The 22,452-nt window shown below is 27.1% G+C and overlaps 1 protein-coding gene across 1 annotated transcript; it reads left to right on the top strand.

Moving 5' to 3' along the window:
* Nucleotides 1-871: 871 nt before the first annotated feature.
* LOC129958769 (cilia- and flagella-associated protein 298-like) lies at nt 872-21,720 on the top strand. Its single transcript, XM_056071443.1, has 7 exons — nt 872-1,139; nt 4,058-4,225; nt 5,496-5,563; nt 9,694-9,852; nt 16,278-16,409; nt 19,403-19,498; nt 21,505-21,720. Exons 1-6 carry the CDS (start codon nt 1,001-1,003, stop codon nt 19,442-19,444), a joined length of 708 nt encoding a protein of 235 aa, XP_055927418.1. The 5' UTR covers nt 872-1,000; the 3' UTR covers nt 19,445-19,498; nt 21,505-21,720.
* The last annotated feature ends 732 nt before the right edge of the window (nt 21,721-22,452 follow it).

Raw genomic sequence — 22,452 nt, 5'->3', positions numbered from 1 at the left:
GCAATTGAAAGTGACAGTTTAAAAATGCAAATAATTAGATGATTACACCAAAATTTATATCTATATGAAAATTTGACCACATTTAGTCAAAGTAAAAATGAATAAAAATGCACATTTGATTCTATTGCTCACTATATTATGAGTTTAAGCATAAAGCGTGCCAAAAAGTGTCAATGTAAGTTACACCAATAAAAAAAAGTTGATTACACGAATAAATTACAAGTAGAAGTCACCACATCAGTTCCTGGTCAATCAGAAAATGTATTCTTTCAGTTTTTTCTAGATATCTCGAAAGCGGCACATTCAGTCCTAAAAACGTTTTTAAAAAATTTGTGGAGTATTAAAAGGTTCATTGTGTAAAATGAACACAGCATTATGCATTTTTCAGCAGAAAATTCCAATGAGATTTTTTTCCACTTTTCACAAAAAGTTGTTTCCCTTTTGCAATTCCCGAAGAATCAAGTATCACACTGCAACTCTGCAGCTTTAAAGAACACGCACGCACGCACGCACACACACACACACACACACACACACTTTACCATTTAACACTGCATTTGAGAAGATAACTCGTATATAAATTCCTTGTCTTGTTCAAAATTTCAAACCTTAAGAAACCAGTAATGGGAAAAGTTTTTTGGGCTGAGTTACAAGGATGTTATTTAATTTTCAAAGTAAAACATCGCCTAATGTCCCGCAGCATAAACTTTTAGGAGTCTAATTAATTAATTCAATGAATACGGGAATTTTTAATTTCTCTGTATTCAATATTCTAGTGTGACGAGAAATAAAATAATAGAAGCTTAAAAATTAAAACAAGGAGAGAGCAATCTCCAATTCTAACTGTAATTGGGAATGTTACCATAGTTACCGTGCTTTAATTTTGAAATTGAATGTTTATGTTTCAATAAAATTCAAGCTACGAAATATATTTAATGTAGTTTTTTTTTCCCCTGAAGTATATCCTTGTTAAAGAGTTTGTCGTTTCTTTTTGTTAATTATGGTAAAATTACATGTTAAAAAGGAAGATCAGAGCTTATTTTGGTTTGAAACCCAAACTAGTGACAACATACGCGATCTTTTCAAATCTCTTGTACAAATACACAATGGGAAACTGAAAATTCAGAGACTATGCTATGGTAATAGACCTTTTTATGTTTTATTTTTGCTGTGTGTGTTTTTAAATAAACTTACGGGAAGTATTTGTGACTGTTAAAGATGTGAATCGTGTTTTGATGAAGTCTAGATTTTGAAAAGCTTGACGTCATGTTATTATACGTTTGTGTGTCGCATTTTTTGAAAAAACTCTACAGATTTTTCGCCGAACTCTGCCAAGGATAAAATGTAGTTAGTAGATAAAGAGGGAAGAACAGTGGTCTCTATAATTTTCAAAAGAGTTAGTGGGAGAATGCTAGGGAAAACAAGTATATTATACACTATAAATAGTATGATATATATATATAATAGTAACAGACATACAGTGCCATTTATTTGTAAATTAGTATATAATGTTTTAGAAAACTAATTTTCATTTAGATGTATTTTGTTCAAAAAATATTGCTATTAACATGTATTTTTTATGAACTCTACTAATCTAATGCTTTGATAATCTTGCAGTTTCTTTGATTTCATATCTGTTAATTTCCTATGTGAAATAATATTCCATGGATGTTTTGTTCAAAATATTTCACTGTGCATATGTTCAGTGAACTATTTTGATCACATGTTTTTATCTGAAAAAAATTAAGAATTAAATTAAATATTGATATAATTAATTGGAATTTTATTTTATCTAATATTAAAGGAAAATATTTTCAAATTTTTGTATTCTAGAGAATTTCTGATTTTTAGGTGATTCTAAGGTGAATGCTCATGTTTCAGATATCTGCTCTTTGATGAGAGATTTAAACTCTTAAAATAAAAAATTACAATGTTTGCACTTATCAAAAATTAAATCTTTTTTTTAATTGGATGGTGATATCGCTGGTGTGAATTAAGATAGATCATACATATTATGTTAAATAAACTTATTTCAGTGCTTTTTATTCTTTTTAAAAAAGCAAATGCTCTGAATTTCAAAATAGAATTTAATCCTTGTATGAGCCATAAATGTAATTTTTTCTTAAAATAATTATATAAAATATAATAATCTGTATATATAATGAAATAAAAAGAAAAGTGACTTTCAAACCTGTAACCATAAGGGCAAATATTTTGCCAAGCTGGTAAAGCGGTTGGAATTTTCTCGGCATACCACTATAAAGTAAAATGTCAGATGTTAACAATGATAGTTTTAACTTTTGCAAATTTAAGGCACTTTAATTCATACATCTGCTGTTTTTTAAAAGTCTATTATATGTAAGACAGCAAATTATTTAAGTCTTATTATCCATGCCATTTTATTTTTTTATTTAAAAAATAAGTAGGAAGAAAAATTCTTGTACAGCAAATTTCAAAGTGTGGGTGACTGTGTTTGTTGAAAGGAAGAGAATTTAAGAAATGTGAACTGTAGAAATAAAAAAATGCTGTTTTTGGCAATTTATCAAATTATTAATATTTAGCAATTTATCATTTGCACCTGTTAACAAAAATGTGTCTATGTTTCTATGAGATTAAAGTGTCTATATGTAAACTGGCTCATTTAATTTCATTTAAGAGGAAGTTTAAAAAATTATTGATTAAAATATGAAAATATATAGTATCTTTTTAAAATTATATTCATATTTTATGACTTGTGTTTAAATTTTGCTGCTTTTATATATATATATATATATATATATATATATATATATATATATTACACAAGTTTTTAAAATTTTTCTGAAACATTTTTAGAGCTTACTAGAGGTTTGACTTTCACAGTGTGTTTTATTGTATACTAAAGTTTGAAATATTCACTTATGCTATTAAGAACTTATCAAGTCTCAATTATTTATTTATTTTTACAAATTTTTAATTCAATATTTTTTAAGAAACCCTTTTGAAATGATAAACAAGTTTCCTTATCTAATTTAGTATGGAATTTATTCATTTTTTTATTTTGTGTAGTTTAGAAGTGAAAAGAAAATTCAACTACCACCCTTTTTTATAAATTATATCTGATATAATTACTAAACTAACTTTTTGTTTTAACGGACTGATACTACATAAAACATGGATTTTTTTTTTTAAATAATTATTATTGGCTTAACTTTTTTGTCAGTAAATGTAATAATCAGTGTAATGCATCAAATTTTGGTTAAAAATTTATTCAAAAAAAAATATGCAAATATAATAATTATGTTTTTTTTTTTTTTTACTGGAAACTTTTCTCATCGACTCTCATTATTTAAGTGTAATATTTGATCAGTAATTGTAGCAATGTTTTAAGGTAGTTATGTTTGAGAAATAACTTCAGGAATCAATAAACATTATTATTTTATTTTATAATATGATTACAGAATCAAGTCACATAATTGCATAAACAAATATTTTTTTAAATATATCATAATGTATTTGTTTATTCATTATCTACATTATGCATTATTTCAAAAATATTTTTTATTGTTTGCAGTTATTGAATAAACAAATTCTAGAAAAAAATATATATTAGAAGATATTTTCATGTGTATTATATATATTTAAAATGTTCACTTTTATTATTATTATTAATAATTTTTTTAAAAATTGTCTTTGTCTACGCAAAAGCTTTAACAGTGTAATACATTTTATCAGTAGTTAACCTGACAAAAATGCAACTGAAAAAAGAAAGTTGCAAATGCAACTGAAAAAAAAAAGAAAGAAAGAATTCAGTAAAAAAGTCACCTATTTAACATGTTTTTGTGGGGTTTAACAGGTTTATATTAATGAAAAATTGCAATTATTTTTTATAATTATGATTTTTCTACTCCACTAAAAAATTTTAACAAAAAGTAAAGATTTTAACTTTCAATCATGTACCATCTTGTATGTAACTGTTAATTTTGTATCATATTCAAAACAATTAAGGTAACTTCTTCAATGTTATTTATTTATATGTGATTTTATTTTTATATATATGATTTTTTTTTCAATACAGAAATTGAAGAATTGTCAAAATATGGTGTAAGCCTTCCTCCAAATATGCAAGGTTTGACAGCAGGGCAGATATCAGAAATGGTTTTAAAGGATGAATGGGCTCAAAAGAATCTTACTCCATCCGATTATGTAATTAACCATGACCCTATGGGAAGGAGGAATGGTTTAGGTAAAATTCCACATTCACTTTTTTTTCCCCCCATAAATATTAAAATTAGTTGTGACTTCAGTCATTGTATATACAATGTTGTGATAAATCTTTTTTAAATGAAATATGTCAGTTACTTGTATATTTCTGATTTATTCATCTGTATTACTTTTAATTCTTCTTACCAAACAAATATTACGATGATTTCAATTCTATCTATTCTCTTGGTTTTGGTTGAAGGGCAATGGCCATACTCTTGTTCTTGCTATAATAATTTTAAATTGTATAAATATTTATAAAGAAATTATAATCAAAACACTGAACTTCTCTTTTACACAGATTATCTCCTATTTACATTTATGTATAAATGTGAGTGAGATAAATTAATTATATTACAGTTAAATGCTTTAATTAAATCTTTGTTTTTGATCCATTCATATATAATGTTTTTAAGCCTTTATGTCGAAGATAAAATTGAAATTATAAGCTAAAAAAAATATCTTTCTATTTTGAAATAAATAAATTTAGCATTATCTGCCTTTTATTCTTATAAATAAGCACTATCATTTTTTTATGTTGCTCTTTCTTTTTCACTTTTAACCAAGCTTTCTTAAATTTTAAATTAAGAAAAAATTAGGTGGTGAATGAAAAACGTTCTCACTTCTTTATATTAAACATGAAAAAAACTTTTTTGTAAATATATAAGATTAAAAAATATATATAGTATTATTTATTAAAAATATCAAGTTAATTTTAATAAAATAAAATTTTATTTTATTTTATTTTATTAAATTAAAAAAATTAATTTAAAATTAAATTAAATTAAAATAAAGATTAAAATAAAATTTACTTTTAATCATTGAATTCTTCCAAGATATTAAAAAGATGTTGTTTATGAATTTCAAATATCAAAATCTATCTACTTCCACAAACAATGGAGTAATGTTGGAAAATGTAAACTGTCATGTGAGATATTTATTGAATTCTTCTCTTTGTTATTATGTTTAAAATTGATTTTTGAATTTTCTACTGATGTAAATTAAATGTTTTAACAAATTTATTATTTTTTATTGGTTTTTAAAGCATTTAGATCCATATTTAGAAATAAAAATTTTATCCCACTCTCCCCCATCTTCCTCCCTCCAAAAATTATTTGTGTACTTTAATTCATTTAAAATTATCAATATACTGATATTTTAAAATATGGTTGTTTTTTATTTAATTATATTAACTGCATTTATTTTATCTTTCTCTGAGTTATTATTTGAAAATGCTCAAATGAATTTTTCAGCACCAAAAGAAAAGCATGCTGAAATTCTGACAAAAACTACCGCTGAAGCTAAAACAAGAATTTCTCAGGTTAATTATTTTATGTTTCATTTTTTCTCTATTTATTGTTGATATGAAAATTAATTCATTATATTTAAGATTCAATATTTAATGAAATATTTATGAAAATTCAATAAGATGTTTATAAGTTTTTTTTATAAACTAATTCTCTATAAAACTATAACTATGAAACACCTTTATTGGAGGATTTATATATGATGGATAACATTTTAATAATTATAAAACTCAATGAATATATTATTTTGTTACAGTTCATGGTACAGTATATTAGAACAAAAGTAATATTGAATTAACATGGTACTATAAATGTAAAATATTCTTATAATTTTAATATAATAAAATTTTGATATTAGCTCTTGATTTCCATTTTAATTTCACACTAACTGAGGGAGGAAAATCTGATTCTTTCTTTGTTTAGAATTAAACATTATATATATTATAAATCATAACATTCGATTTTAATTCCATTTTGGGATCTTTAAATATTTTCTAACTATAAATTGTTGCAAATCAATTTTATATGAATTTTTAATATAAATAATACTTAATCAGGATTACCATGCCACCGGGAGAACAGAGAAAACCGAGAAAACACAGGGAATTTAAAAATCCTCTAAAGAAAACCGAGAAAATGCAGATAATTTTGAGTTTCTTAATTATTTTTTCCCAACTAAAAATGCCGATCTCTAACGATTGCAAGAATAAAAGATCATAGTCATAGCTTCTGAAATGAAACAATACCATTTGCGGTAATGTAATCCGGGAACTCATCCCTTTTCACACTCTGCTTTTTTTTCTGTGTAGGTGATTTCAGTTTCGATTTGCAAGACAGTTTTTCTTTATTCATGAAATTCCCGAATTTCAGCTAATGAGCATGCGCGAGATTTCTGCAATTATTCGAAAGATTAAAATACATCTCTCTGGGGAAATCTCCGATTTCGAACATTTTAGTTCAAAAACAATAATTTAAAGCTGAATTTTTATGGGGATTAAAACTTGTTGCATCACATTCGTCTTTTAATTCATTTAATGATATATTTGAAATATTTTCACATATATTCATTGAAAGTGAAATAGCTGAAAAAAATGTATGTTAGACCTTACAGAAATGTTGTTTCTTATTTGTTATGGATTAGGTCCATTAGCTCGATGAAACTGATGGTTGAAAAATGTGCAGAAGTTGCAGAAATTGATTCCCACATACTTGAATTATCAAAAATGAATAAATAGATTTTAAAAAATCATGCTTTATAATGGTTTTTTTTTTTTTTGTTGTTAAGTGATCATTAAATGATTTGTATCATGATAGCATAAATTTTTTGTGTTTTATTTCACCCGAGTTCTTTATTTTGTGTGACTTACAATTAGAAAGCTTGTGAAGTAATATATCCTACCTCCCTTAATGTATAAATTTCGCTTTGTTAAATTCTAGATAGTAAATAAAAATAAATTGGTTTTTTTTTTTTCTTTCTGTAAGTAAGTATAAACCTTCTTTTAATATGCTATTATTTTGAATAATATTAAATTATTGCTCGCTTTCCTTGCTTTTTCCATTCCTTAAAACCATATTCCATTATAACTAGAACATGAGTGCTATTTGCGCATTTCCTTGTACTTTGAATATATGTAAAAGCAGAGGGAATTTTTCTTTCCAGATTTGAGTTAATACTTTCAGAATGCTAATACTCTCAGAATGTATTATTATTAGTATTATTGCAAATAATCTTGCTGTCTAAGATGAGTACTTACAACTATAGTGCTGAATGTGATTCATTCTAATCAATTTGTATAATGAGATTTTAAAGAGTAAAATCCCAGTGGGTGCTTCTTTTAATTCTTAATAATTAAGCTTCTTCTGAATTTAGTAAGAAATATAGAAGCATTTTACCAATTAATGTAATTTACATTTTTGTGCTTTCTTGAGTGCTTTATGAAAATTTTGAAGTTGTTAGGCTGTATTTGGTATTTTATCTACTCTCCCAATAATGGAGATGGGTATTACATATAATAATACCCATATCAATAAACAGCATATATTAGCTTAAACACTTATAATTATTTTAAGTTGAAACCCCAAGAAGTTTTTTTTATTATTATTGTTGATTATTATAATTATGAAAGTGCCACTATTGGTGTGATGAAAAGTTCTTAGCCTTTTAGCTGGAGCAGTTTAGATTCAAGAACAAAATTTCACCACGTATTTTGTTTTTGTTCTTTTTTAAATATGATACTGTCTAACCTTTTCCTGATAGTATGGAGTGGAAGTTTATTGATAGGTTCTAGTTCAAAATTATGTGATCCCTCCCCAAATAGCCCATGTGTTGCTTTGAATTAAGACATTAATGGGATTGACTTAAGTTTACAGTTATGAATTTCTTTTCTAAATTATACATGGTTGCCACGCCACCGGCAGAACCTGGAAAACCTTGAAAACACAGGGAATTTAAAAATCGTCTAAAAAAAACCGAGAAAATGCAGAGAAATTTGAAACTTTTCGTGAAAACCTGGAGAATACATGGAATTTTAAGCTTCTTAGTTATTTTTTTCCCATCTAAAAAGTGCCGATCTTTATAAAGATTGCAAGAACAAAAAAATGTTGCTTTAACTTCCAAAAACGAAACAATACCTTTCGCGATTGTGTAATACGTAAACTCTTCCCTTTTCTATTCTCTTTTTTTTTTTTCTGTATAGATTAGTCCAGTTTCGATTTGCTTTGTTTCTTTATCGATGAGATTCCCGAATTGTAGCTAATGAGCATGCGCGAGACTTTGTAACAGCGTGAAAGAATGGAATACATTTCTCTAGTGGGAACATTTCAATCTGCGGAAGCAGCGCAGTATTGTTTCGTCTACCATACTTGAGTTATTTATTTATTATTTGAGAAACTGTGTATTAGTCATGCCAAAAAAAGTTAAACATATAAGACTTGCCTGCCAGTTCCAAAGATTCATCATTAATGTTAGATTAAAAGAATACAGGAAAAGATGACATGTCAAATCTGAAAACGTCATATTGAATGTCCGATCGATTTTGAACTTTTTATTTCAAAGAAAATAATTTAAAGAATAATTTTAATTATTATAACTTTAGAATAATAATTTAAAGCTGAAATTTTATGGGATTTAAAACTTGTTGCATCACATTCGTCCATTTAGGCATGCAATGATATTGGAATTATTTTTGCATATGGTGACTGAAAGTGAAATTGTTAAAAATTGTACGTTAGGCCGCTCAAAAATGTCCTATACCTTATTTGTTAAGGATAAGCTGTATGAAACTGATGGCTGAAAGAATCTGCAGAAATTGATGCCGAAATACTTGTATTGGTAAAAATGAATGAATAAAAACAGTAATCGTGCATTGTAATGCTTTATTATTAAGTAATTATTGAATGATTTGTATCATAATAACAAAATTGTTTTGTATTTTATTTCACCCAATTCTTAATTTTGTGTGACTTACAGTTTAAGAACATGAGAGATAATATATTCCTCCCTTAATATATAAATTTTGTTTTGCTAAATTCTAAATTAATAAGTAAATTGTTTTTTTATGTAAATATAAAATATGGTATTATTCTTTATCTTCTTTTAATATGTTATTATTTCGAATATTGTTAAATTTTGCTTCCTTTCTTTGCTTTTTCCATTCCTTAAAATCATATTGCATTATAACTAACACATGAGTGTTATTCAAGCATTTCCTCGTTTTTGTGTATAAGTAGTACAGGGAAAACATAAGGAATTTTTTCCCCAAATTTGAGTGATAACCCTGGTTATGGCAATTGTTGACTCATGAACTTTATTTAGTGGATTATTTATTGTTTATAATTTAGTTATGATTTTCTTTGTATCTTTGATTTTTGAAAATATGGAGGAATGCTTAGATTAAGTTTTCCATATTTTTCTTTGTTATCATTTGATTTGTTTTATTTTAAATTATACAATGCATTATTTTATTATGGTCTAGTTATTTACTATAATTTTTTTTTTTACTATGTCTTATCTTTTTTGTGAAAGTGGTGTAATTCCACCCCCACCCCTCACCCCAGTTTATTGTTTTCATTAAGTTTTTGTTTATTTCATTTTAAACTTAAAATGAATTATTATTCAAATGAAATTAATTGCTTGCTGTTTTAGATAATGATAGATGCTGGAATTTGCTTGACTATTGCTGACATTGAAGACACATTACATATACTGTGTGGTGCAGTAAAAATCTGCTATCCAATGGGACTTCCATCGTATGAAATAATAAGTCAAGAACTTGAAGGGAAAGAAGATCTTTCAGGTACTCAGGTATTACTGATGTTTCTATCATATTTTACAAGAATTATTTATTGCTCTGAAGATTATCTTTGAGTAATTTTCAGAAATAATTAAAAATCATTCTAATTTTTATTATTAGTGCTCATTAAAATGTGAAATATTATTTTTGACTAATAAATAGAATTTTAACTCTATATATAATAGTTTAAATTTAATAAAACTCTAGAGATAACTGATTTGGTGAAAATTAGATTACAAAATAATTACTTTTTTTAAATTCCTACTATTAGTTCACACTCTCCCTATATTCGTAAGTAAAATACTTTTTATTCTTCCACTCAAGTTCAGATACTTTTTTTTAAACTTGTAGATAACACTTAATATTAATACAGTTTTTTCAAATATTAATTCATTAATTAAATTTAATTAATTTTTAATACTTTAAATAGAGTTTTAACAGGGTTTTTTTTTCTATTTATATTTCGAAACAAGTTTCTCTTTTCCTAGCTGGCAACATTTTATTCCCGATTCAATTCACACTCATATCAAAAAATAAATATTTTGAATTTTGCAAGGAAATTTTCTTTCTATTTTGCCATTTAATATTATGATTCTGTCATATGTATATACATATTTTAATTGTAATTATTTAATAAATGTAACTAAAATAAATTTGTTCTTTGTTGACCTAAATAGGAATCGACTTAAAAAAATTTTTTATATTACTTGTTTAGTTTTAAAAATATAATTATAATCAATGTTTTGAAGAATATTTAACCTCACTGGATCATTTTAAGATATAAAAAATTCTTATTGATATATATATATATATATATATAGATTTCAATTGCTGAAACAGAATGGTTAATATATGTTTTTTTTTCAAGTTTTGAAATATTTATTTTTTATAATTTTGTTTGCACTATCATCAAAATGTTCAAAAAATATATTTCAAATGAAATTACTCTGGTTTTTGTTTTGTTTATATGAACTCAGTTGGTACCTATTTCTGTGTTTTAATATTAAGGACTGTTTTACCCTATATACCTTTTATATTAAGACAATATGGTGCATTTTAAATTAATCTTCAATACAGAAAATATAGACATATATATACTATCTTCAATATAGGTAATTAAGCATGCATTTTGAGATGAAATTTCTTTTATTATCCATTTTGATCCAAAATTTGATACAGATCTACAATTTTGACCATATATTATTTCACCCATCTTATATATATATATATATATATATATATATATATATATATATATATATATATATATATATATATATATATATATATATATATATATATATATATATATATAAAATGTGAGATCATGATGTTGTTTTGGTTAGGGAGTTTTGAAGCTCGAAATCGCATAGGCAATGAATAACGCAGAAATGGCAATTTTCATCATCATCTTTTAATTGCATATTTTTTTTTACCTGCTTTTACCAGTATTGCATTAATATTAAGTATGCTTCTTTGAAAGCAGATGCGTTTTTAAAAGGTCGACCTACTTTTATCAGTATTGCTTTATTATTACGTATGCTTCTTTGACAGCAAATCCGTTTTTAAAAGGTTGACGTAGAACTATGACATCACAGCTGTTATTTCATCTCAAAATTGGTCGAGCTCCAAAACTTTGTTTGATAGCTAGAAAAATTGAAAATAAAAGTTTAAAAAAATCTGAAAATAAAAGTTTTAAAAAATTATCTTATATATATATATAGATAGATAGATAGATAGAGAGAGAGAGAGACCGACAGAGAAGTCTCGTGATTGTTTCAAACCGGTTTAAACTGGCTAATGACTTAAATTAACAAAGACAAATAATGACTTAAAAAATAATAATGTTCTCGCATGATAACTTGAAATTTACGACCGTAGATTTCATTTTAATTTTTCTCCAGTTTTGACTTTGGTTTGGTTACAGTTTATTATTAAAGTTTTTTTTTTTAAACTTTTATGTCCACATACATACAAACAAACAAAAAAAAAGCATACCGATAGAACTATATTTTTAAAAAATAATTATTACTTACTATATTTAAAACATGGAGTTTGATCAAATTTTTTCAAATGATTTGAAAATGAAATATTATTTCTTTGTTTACTTCAAACATGGGGGAAAAAATACTTCGTCTAAACAAATTTTTTTCACATTGCGAATTTTTATATATGCTGTTAAATCAATCAGAAACTTACTGAAAAAAATTTATAATAAATTGAATAAAAATTTAAATGAAATCTACGATCGCAAACTTCAAGTTATCATGTGACAACATTATCATTTTAAAGTCATTATTTGTCTTAATTAATTTAAGTCATCAACCAGTTAATACAGTTTGAAATAATCACGTGACTTCTCTATCTCTCTCTCTCTCTATAGAATGATAATTTTTTTAAACTTTCATTTTCAATTTTTCAAGCTGGCAAACAAATTTTTAGAGCCCGACCGATTTTGAAATGAAATAGCAGCTATAACGCCATAGTTCTACGTTAAGGTGACCATTCGTACTGATTTTACCAGTACAGTACTAGTTTTCAGGGCATAAGTCCTGGTTAGTCATTAAACAAAACCAGTACACGAAAAGTACTGGTTTTATATTAGAAAACATTAAAACAAAAAAGTAATAAAATAAAAATAATAAAATTAGAACTGGCAACCCTGATAATTCCATGTGATATCGTCAGGTGTCGCATGAGCAGGACCGCCACGACGTCATACAAGCCAGTGGTGGTCTGATGTACTAACTACTTTGATGTACCTACCTTATTATTATCATGGCGGCAAAACGAAGAAAGTGCGCATTTAATGATGATTTAAAATTAAAATATACATTTATTAAAGAAAGTAATAATATTGATCCTAGTGAAGTATATTGTGAAAAATGTAGAAGTACGTTTTCTATTGCAAATAGTGGAAAAAGCGACATTGAAAACCACATAAAAACAGTTAAACACAAACGAGCAGTGTCAGCAGCAATTGCAAGTTCGAGTATGACATCATATTTTAAGAAAAAAGAATTTGAAACTCCCGAGAAGAAAATAGCTGCAGTTGAAGGTTTGTGGGCATATCATACAGTTATGCATAATCAATCTTTTCGATCAATGGACTGTACCTGTAAACTTATTAAGGCATATTTCGATGCTAAATTCACATGCTCTAAGACCAAATGCGAAGCTATAATCACCGATGTACTTGTCCCTTATGCAAATCAAATATTGGATGAAGATTTGAGAAACGTAAGTTTTATATCAGTGTATTCAGACGCCTCAAATCACAAAGAAATTAAACTTATTCCTTTACTTGTCAGATATTTTTCATACAAGAATGGAATACAGGTAAAAATTATTGAAGTAAAGGATTTGCCAGGAGAAACGTCTGACATAGTTACCGAATATATTGTAGAGGTCTTAAAAAAACATAATTTAGAAAGAAAGATATTAGGGTTTTGTGCCGACAACACCAACACTAACTTTGGAGGCATGCGAAGAGCCGGAAAAAATAATATTTTTACCAAGCTAAAAGCTACTATGGACGGACGGGAGCTTGTGGGAATTGGTTGCTCAACGCATCTTTAAACAATTCTATACAAACCGCGGCGGACTGCTTTCCAATTGATATACAAACTTTAATTATCAAGATTTACTCTTACTTATACATTTATACTGTGCGCATCAGTGAATTAAAAGAATTTTGTAATTTTGTAGACATAGAATATTAAAAACTTTTGGGTTACAGTGCTACGCGGTGGTTAGTGTTACGACCAGCTATTGAGCGCGTGTTGGAAATATTTCCTGCATTAAAATCGTATTTTGCGTCTAATGAAAAAATTCCGACAATTAAAAATTATTTTGAGAATCCAGAAACCGAATCTTGGCTTTTCTTTCTCTATAATGTGTCGTCAATGTTTCATAACACGGTTTTAAAGATAGAAGGACAAGATATTTCTATGTTGGAAACAAATATCATTTATAAAGACCTTAAAGCCAAAATTGCTGACAGGATAGCAAGTGTGTTTCTGCCCCTGCAAGTTCGACAAAATTTAAAAAAGCTAGAAGAAGACGGCTTAGTTAAATCGAATATTTTCAAAGAAAAAGTGGTGGAATTTTACAGTACATGTTTTCAGTATCTGGAAGAATGGGAAGGCCATTTTGAGGGAATCGAGAAGTTTAATTGGATTACATTAAACATGAAACCTACGCATCAAATGGTTCAAGTATGCAGTGACTATTTAATTCAACATTATCCGGAAATAAATTTAATTGAGCTCTTAGATGAAATCTGTTTCATTCAGCGCTACACCACAGATAAGAAACTTGGGCATTGGAAACAAAATTGTGTTTCGGTATCAGATAGGTGGATTGAAATTTTTAAAACCTTTAAAGAAAATGATGTGTCCAATAATATTGGCAAATTGGTAGAGTATTGTCTCTGTATGCCAGGAACAAATGCTCCGACCGAACGGGTTTTTTCTTTATTAAACAACATCTGGACTAGCGAGAAAACCCAATTGAAAGTGGAAACTTTGAAATCCTTGTTGATTGTCAAAAATAATTTAAATGCAACCTGCATGGAATTCTATGAAAATATACAGGAAAACAAAAATTTGTTAAAAGCAATTCACTCCTCAGAAAAATATAAAAAAAAACAAACTAAATTAAATAACTCCTTATGTTTTATTATGTTATTATAATAGGTATGGCTTATCATGTTATGTTTATTATGTTTTATTTTTATATTGTAAAATCATATTTTAGTGTTCACATTTCTTGTGTTTAAATAAACGCAACATTTTTTGATATCTAAAAGTTTTTTATTTACTTAGGTATACAGGTTGGCCGTTGGGTGAATTTTTGATAAAAATTTATAAAATTTGGGCGTGGCTGGTCAAAATTCATGTTGTCCTGGTTTCAGGTTAAAAAAAAAAATGGTCACCTTATTCCACGTCAACCTTTTAAAAACGCATCTGCTGTCAAAGAAACATGCGTAATAATAAAGCAACACTGGTAAAAGCAGGTCAACCTTTTAAAAACGCATCTGCTTTCAAAGAAGCATAATAATGCAATATTGGTAAAAGCTGGTAAAAATTATATGCGATTAAAAGATGAAGATGAAAATTGCCGTTTATGCTTTATTCATTGCCTATGCGATTTCGAGCTTCACGACCCCTAACCAAAACAACATCATGTCTCACATGATAATAAATGTGTAAAGCAGGACTTACTAACTCTAGAGAAAATTCTGTTCTTTTCTGTAGCTATGACAGCTCCCATATATATACCAAATGCAGCAACTTTAAACAACTAAACTTTTGATTTTTCACTAAATTTCTAGTGTAAGCTTCTATAATTGGTTAAGGACAACTCCAGAATATAATAAATAGAAAACTACACCAAGGATATCATGTAGTATCATATTTTTAAGTTATAGAATGACCTCTGTGAATTTAAATGGTTTTTATTTCAAATTGATTGGATAACCTATTATCAAGGAACTTAATTTTTGACTAATTTCAAATAATATATAATGATTTTAAATAAAATTATTTTAAATCATCAATAATTATCTGTTCTTTTAAAATTTCCTTAATAAACAAATGAACCTTGTATTTTTTGGGGAAATAAAATTTTTTAGAATATATTTAATAGCTGCATCAAAAATCTAATTTTGAAGTAAAAATTATACTTCACAAAGAAATTGAATATTGATAAGGGTGAAAGAATTATATCAAATTAACTCAGTTATGTGAATTTCCTTTATTATTTTTTTTTCTCATTTCAGTTTTTTTACATTTTTTTTAAAAATTTAAATAACATGGAAGAAATTTAATGCAAACATAAATTATTTATCAGCTCAGAAATTATTTTCTTAGTTCTGAAACATAGTGTCTCTAGAGTTTATTGAGTTTTTAAAACTATTTAGAACATGGATTTTAGTCTAAATTAAAAGAGGCAGTATTTATTTTCTGTAACTCATCATTATGATCTGATCTTCTATACGTTTTCATTCCTCCCCCCCCCCTCTCAATATTCATTTTTATTTTTTTAAAGTGTAACCAATCAGAGAATGGATTTCATTTTTTGGCTCATGTGGTTTTAATAATTTTCTTTTTGTTCTCATCTGTTATCATATTTGTATTGCTTTTCAATTAAAAAAAATGAGAAATGTATTAGTTTTGTTATAATTTTCTGTTTTAGCAAGGATGAAATATTTGAATTAGTATTTTAATCCTAAATTTTACTTTATTTAATACCAAAAAAAGGGGATGTTGAAGAATATAAGATATTGGATGGAAAAAAAAACAGTTTTTGTGTTCATTTTTTATTTTCTGTAAATGTTTGCAATGCTTTTTTTTTTCTTAATATCAAACATTTTTTTTTTATTTTTATGTGAAAAAAACACACACTTATCCATCTTATTTATGCGTACTTTCAGGCCAGTAAAGAAATTCTAGAACCAGATAGAACTGAGCTATGGTTGGCTAGTAGAAAACTTGACCTTAGCAAAATTCTCAGTGATTACATTGGCAAGAATGAAAAAAGTAAAATTGTTGTAAAATTGCAGAAGGTAATTAATTTACTTTAAATTAGCTTTATTTGTAATATTAATTTATTTTGATATATTTTTTTTATATATATATATACTCAAAAGTTACAATTGGAATACAGGATAAAAAAAATTTGAGGGAAAAAGATACTTTGAACTATATGTGATGTGTTTATATTTTGATTTTGTACTTGTATCATTTTAATTGTTAATGACATTATCAAAATTAGTGAGCATTAGTTCAGTTGTGTTCCCAATTCATATTAGCTTGAAAAACAATGGATTGGTTGTGACCTGCTGCTTTGCATCTGGATTAGCTGCATAGTCTTTCAAGTTTCACACAGATTTCCAAAAGAATTCTTCCCTAGAATTTTCTTGCATAGTCTTTAATTAAGATGTCATTCCTCACACCACTTCCCATAAAATTTTGCTGAGTGCTCAGATTTTTATTTTCTGAATTCTGCACTTGAGAGTTATGTACTTCATAACATAGAAAAGAAATCTTGCATTTGTATATTATAAATGCATGCAAACAACATTTATGGAAGAGCCTATTAGCATGTGAGCTTTGCAAAAAAAATTTTCAATCAATCACCGAGTTGTGGTTAACAGACAAGAACCGGAATATCGATTATGTGATTTTGGCGCATTTTTTTTATTGATTGAAATCAAAATTTGACACAGAACTGCAATTGTAGTTGTGAGGTCACATATACCAATTTTCTTATATATATATATATATATATATATATATATATATATATATATATATATATATATATATATATATATATATATATATATATATATATATATATATAATTAAGTCATTTCAATTTTGAGTTTATCGCATTTACTTGCATGTGAAACTGGAGACCTTTCAATGAGTTAACCCCTTTCATGGATTTTGTTACAAATTTTGAAACAAACAAATCTACAACTTATATGCTAAATCAGTGTGCTAAATTTTATCTGTCTTGCTCTATTCTGGTATTCATTTTTAGCTATCATATCCATTTCGACTTAAACAGCCAGGCAAAAAGATTTCCTTAAAAGGAATTCCTTAAAGAAAATTCACAAATTTAGTGTTAAGATCATATACCAAATTTCATTCATCTAGCTCAGTGCATTTTAAAGTTATCATCCACATATACAAACAGACATAATTCCAAAAGTCTGTTTTTCAGAGGTCTGAAACATAGAGATTCCTCAAAATCTCGAGTTCGAATTTTTTGATGATTGCAATACATTTTCTTTGCATGCGTCATATATTAGAAAATAAAGGGTATTTATTAACTTTGTTTAGTTCTTTGTAATGCTCTAAGGCTTAAAACAGTTTCATGGGCATGTTGTTTGTAAAATAAACTTTTTGTTAAAGTGTGTGTATGTAAATATGTTTTAGCTGATGCTTGGCTGAGAAGATGGAACTTTTAGAATTTTAAACTTCAATTTATTTCCATAATTTGTACAGAGAAAAAGTCGTAGAAGATGCGCCAGTCTATATCGCAACACAAAAGCAAAAGAAACAGAAAATTTTCCCTTCAGTTATTTTACTATGAGATTTTGATACAGATTTCTTTGACACAAGCAGATTTAAAGATACCTAATATTCAATTTCCTAAAAGAACATTGTAAGCTTTAGGGAATTTTATCCCTTCTTTTGAAACATGTAAAAATCCTGAAGTCATCAGTTTTCTAGAGCATGTGTTAAAAATAATTAAATAAAAAGTGGGTATTGGATCAAGAAATCAGGCAACATTTCAAAATGAAGTTAACATGGACTAAATTAAAATAAAAATTAAGAAATCAATTGAGATTTCAATCAGATTTTTAAAATATCATCACATATCTATATAAACATGTATAACAACTGTGAAATCTGAAAAAAATAATTAGTGCTTATTTATGCAAGTAAAATAAGAAATACTTATTGAATAAATTAGAAAGTATTCGGTTTCTCGAAATAATTCTTAGAAATCATTAGTATGTTTTAATAATGTATCTGTGATGGTATATGTTGTTTTCCATAATCACAACAATAAAAGATAAATTGTATTATAAAGAGGAAATGGAACATCCTCAATTTTTTTAATACAGGGGGATTCAAAACTTATCGTTCAAATTTCGTGGGGAGGTAAGGAATTTCTCAGGAAATAGATTACACATAGGAATGTATGACGCAAACTTCATCTGCATGGGCAAAATGGACAAGTGAAGTGAACATAAGGATGGTAAAGTTTAGTGGTAATGAATGTGATCTTTATTCCAACAAGTTAAATTACATTCGTTACCAGTAGGTGCTCAAAATTACGACCATTTACACGAACATGGAATTCACAAGCCTTTGCATCGGCCTCTAAACATTTTCAAAAACTCGTGGCATATAACGGACAATGCCTGCGGCATATCCGCCGAATTATGTGGTATCAACATGACGGAGCTCCAGACCATAGCTCAGTTGTTGAGCATGGTTACCTGAACCGAACATTCGGAACTCAATGGATCGGCAGAGGTGGACCGATGGCTGGGCCACCCAGGTCACCAGATTGTCGCCCATGGATTCCTTTTTTTGCATGGCCATGAAAAATCATGTGTACAGGACCTCGTCGACGTTGAAATGGATCTTGTTACACGAGTAATGACCGCCGCAGGCATTGTCCTTGATATGCTAGGCGAATTGCGGTCATTGCAACGCGCTATGAATCCTGTATTCATGTAAATTCTCGCAATTCTGAGCACTTAGTGTGAATTTGTACTTTACCTTGTTGGAATAAAAGTCACATTCGTTACCACTTAACTGTATTATTTCCTTGTGTTCACTTCACTTGTCCATGCAGATGACGTTTGCGGTCATACTTTCCTATGTGAAATCAGTTTCCTGAGAAATTCCTACCTTCCCACGAAATTTAAACGATAAGTTTTGAATCACCCTGTATGTCTATAGAATGTCAAAAATTATGAATTCATCATATAAAAAGTACTCAATCCACATTAAACTTTTTCTGATCTTCTAGAAAGGTTCTGATACACCAGCTAAGGAATCAGCTTTAACTTAACAACAAAGGAAGGATTTTATGATGGCAGAACATCATCGCCATGAAGAATTAAAGGTACTGAAGATTTTGGCAATTATGAATATTAGTAATTTTATTTTATTTTATGACCAAGTTTTATTAAAAACTGCCAGGTTCTATTCTCATATCTTTTTAGATTGGTCGAGATCAATAAATATTCGATAGGAAATTATTAAATAAATAAAATTGTATGTTGAGGATTATTAAGATACTGGTCTCCTTTGCCGAACAGCTGGTTCGTCCGGATGAATGCTTATTAAAATTTTCAAAATTGCAATCCCAGAGATATCTACCATTAATAAAGCAGAATGTGTGTCTGTATGTTTGCTATTTAACAAACCAGAAATGATGGGTCTACAACCATCGAATTGGCACATATATTACTTAAAAAATAAAAAAGTTTCACGTCTGGGCCATTTTTTAAAATTTTAAGTAGAATTTAAACTAATTAAACGCAAGAGAGATTTTGGCGAATGCCCGCGGTAACTTCCGAATATATTTCTGCACGAAAATGATTTTTCACCAATTTAAATTTCAAAAAATCATCTTTTTAGTGATATTTAGTTGTAAAATTCCTTATTCTAGAATTAACTTAAAATATTGTAAAATATACTTAAAAAAAATATTTTTAATTGTTGTGAATAAAACCATATCATTTTCATTGTTGCTACTGCTATTTTATCTTGGGTTTTTTTTTTTTTTTTTTTTTTTTCCCTTTTAAATTCCATTGTTGAGTATCAAGCTATGAAGATTTGGCTTATTTTAACTTAATGAGTAGATTTCTGTTTAAAGTATGGTTTGAATAAACCTTTATATTCTGTTAACTAAAACTAAGCAATGATGAATTCAAATAAAAGACGAGAGCTTTTTTAAACACTTTTATGTTATCATTCTTCTAGTTTGACATTTTTCTTTCGTACTGAAGTACACTTTTTTTTTTACACTCTTGCCGATAAAATTGTGAATCAAATTTCATTTACTAAAGCTATGTGACTATGATTGGGATTAATTTTGTGAAAGAACATCTATGAAACCAATATACCAGTTAAAAGTTTTTCAAAAATTAGACAAAAGGGCCTTTTTTTTGTATAAAAAAAGGTATAAAGCAAAAATCTTTCAGTTAAGAGGTTTATCAAATGATTTGCTTAAAATTTTGTAGATAAATGGATATATTATCTAGTACCTGAAAGAATATATACCTGAACTAAAAAATAAGCTGTATTTCCATTTATTTTTTAAATATTGCCATTCAACTAACAACGAGATTTTCATTTTTTTTCTTTTTCCCCCTTCCACATTATGACACACTAAAACAACTATGAAATATTTCTACATGAATAAATTACTTATTTACTGATTTAGTTCAAAACTTGGTACAAATTTACATTTTAGACGATAAGCAAATGAAATTTGGTTCACAATTTTATGTTGTTAAATTTTTGAATTATATAGTTTCCATGTAAACTAAAGTACAGACAGACAGCCATCCCTTTGATTGTTTCAAATTTGGTACAGATCTATATTTTAGATGATCAAATTTCATCTGTTTAACCTAAAGCATTTATAAATTATCCTGTTTACATAAAGACATAAGGACAAAAATGTGTTTTTCAAACTCCAGGGGGTATGAAATGTTCAGATTCCTCGAAATCTCAAGTTCAAATTTTTTTGAAGTTTACAATACCTTCTCTTCATATAAGAGAAAGTAAAAAAGGCTAACACAGCGATTTCTAAAAGTTCATTTCTTCTACAAAGCAAGCTAAACTTAGCAATTATTATTGTTAAGAAACCTTTAACAATTGATGAGTTTGGGATAATGTATGAAAAATAAGGTATCTTTTAATAATTTTTTTAAAAAAATTCTACTGTTTATTTGCTAGTGAAATTGTTTGAATATATATATGCATATATCTATGCTTATCACATTAATATTTTAAATTATTTAAAATTGTGTTGGTTTTTACTTTTTATTAGTTTTCAGAACTCTTTAATGGCGTCGCAATAATCGCCTAATAAAGGCATTTTTTTTCTTTTCTTTCCAGAAATTGGAAAATGATGATGATGATTCGCATCTGGATTCACAATGGGCTGATAGCAACAGTTTAAAAAAATCTTTCCTTGGTTTGAGTACTATAAAGTTCAAATAATTTTTATAAGTTGGGTTTTCAGTTATAAAAAAAATGATCTTGTAAATGTTATGTTTAATAATATATGTATACAGTTTAGTTTTAAAAAAATAAATCTGAAAAGTATCAAAATATCATTCTGATTTAGTTTTACAAAATCCTAGACTTTTGATCTAAAATTATATATTTAACCTTAACTCTTTAACTGATGGAGTGAAACTACCGTTATGATTGTGGTTCTCAAACTTCTGCAGATTTCAGGTTTTTCAAAATGCCCTTTTGAAAGATTCTTTTTGCAATATGGCCAAGTTTCATTTATTTTTATTAAATCAACACTGAAACTAGCAAAAAATTTATTGGTTAAATTTTAATATTCAGTCCAAAAGTCATTTAACAAATTACCCTTTTTAATTGCAGGTAATCAATTATTGTAGTATGCAAAATGCGATAAAATAAGTATGACTAAATAATATGTAATCTCTAAATCGTTTTAATCAAAAATTTGATAGAAATTTGCTTGATCCAAATTTGTTGTGAATTAGCTGTCTTAGCAGTAACTATTCTCCCCAATAATTTGCAGTAACTATATTGCTACACTTTATCATTCTGTAGTAATGCCAGTTAAAAATTAATAATTGCTTTCTGATCAGCAATGGAAGGCTATCTGAGGCAATATTAATTGTGACACAATATTAATTTTCTATCCAATTACTATGTAATTTAATTATAAATTTCAGTACAATGTAAGTTATCTCTAAGAATCATACTATTTTCTACACACCAAGATTACATACCCTTATTCTATGATATTTTCAACTTTAATCACAATACAAGCCACAAGAATTCCACACTGAACCTGAACAA

This window comes from Argiope bruennichi, chromosome X1 (genome assembly GCF_947563725.1).
Source record: "Argiope bruennichi chromosome X1, qqArgBrue1.1, whole genome shotgun sequence".
NCBI classification, from domain to species: domain Eukaryota; kingdom Metazoa; phylum Arthropoda; class Arachnida; order Araneae; family Araneidae; genus Argiope; species Argiope bruennichi.
Note: the sequence above shows the minus strand (reverse complement) of the source record. Positions and strands in the feature narration are given on the sequence as shown.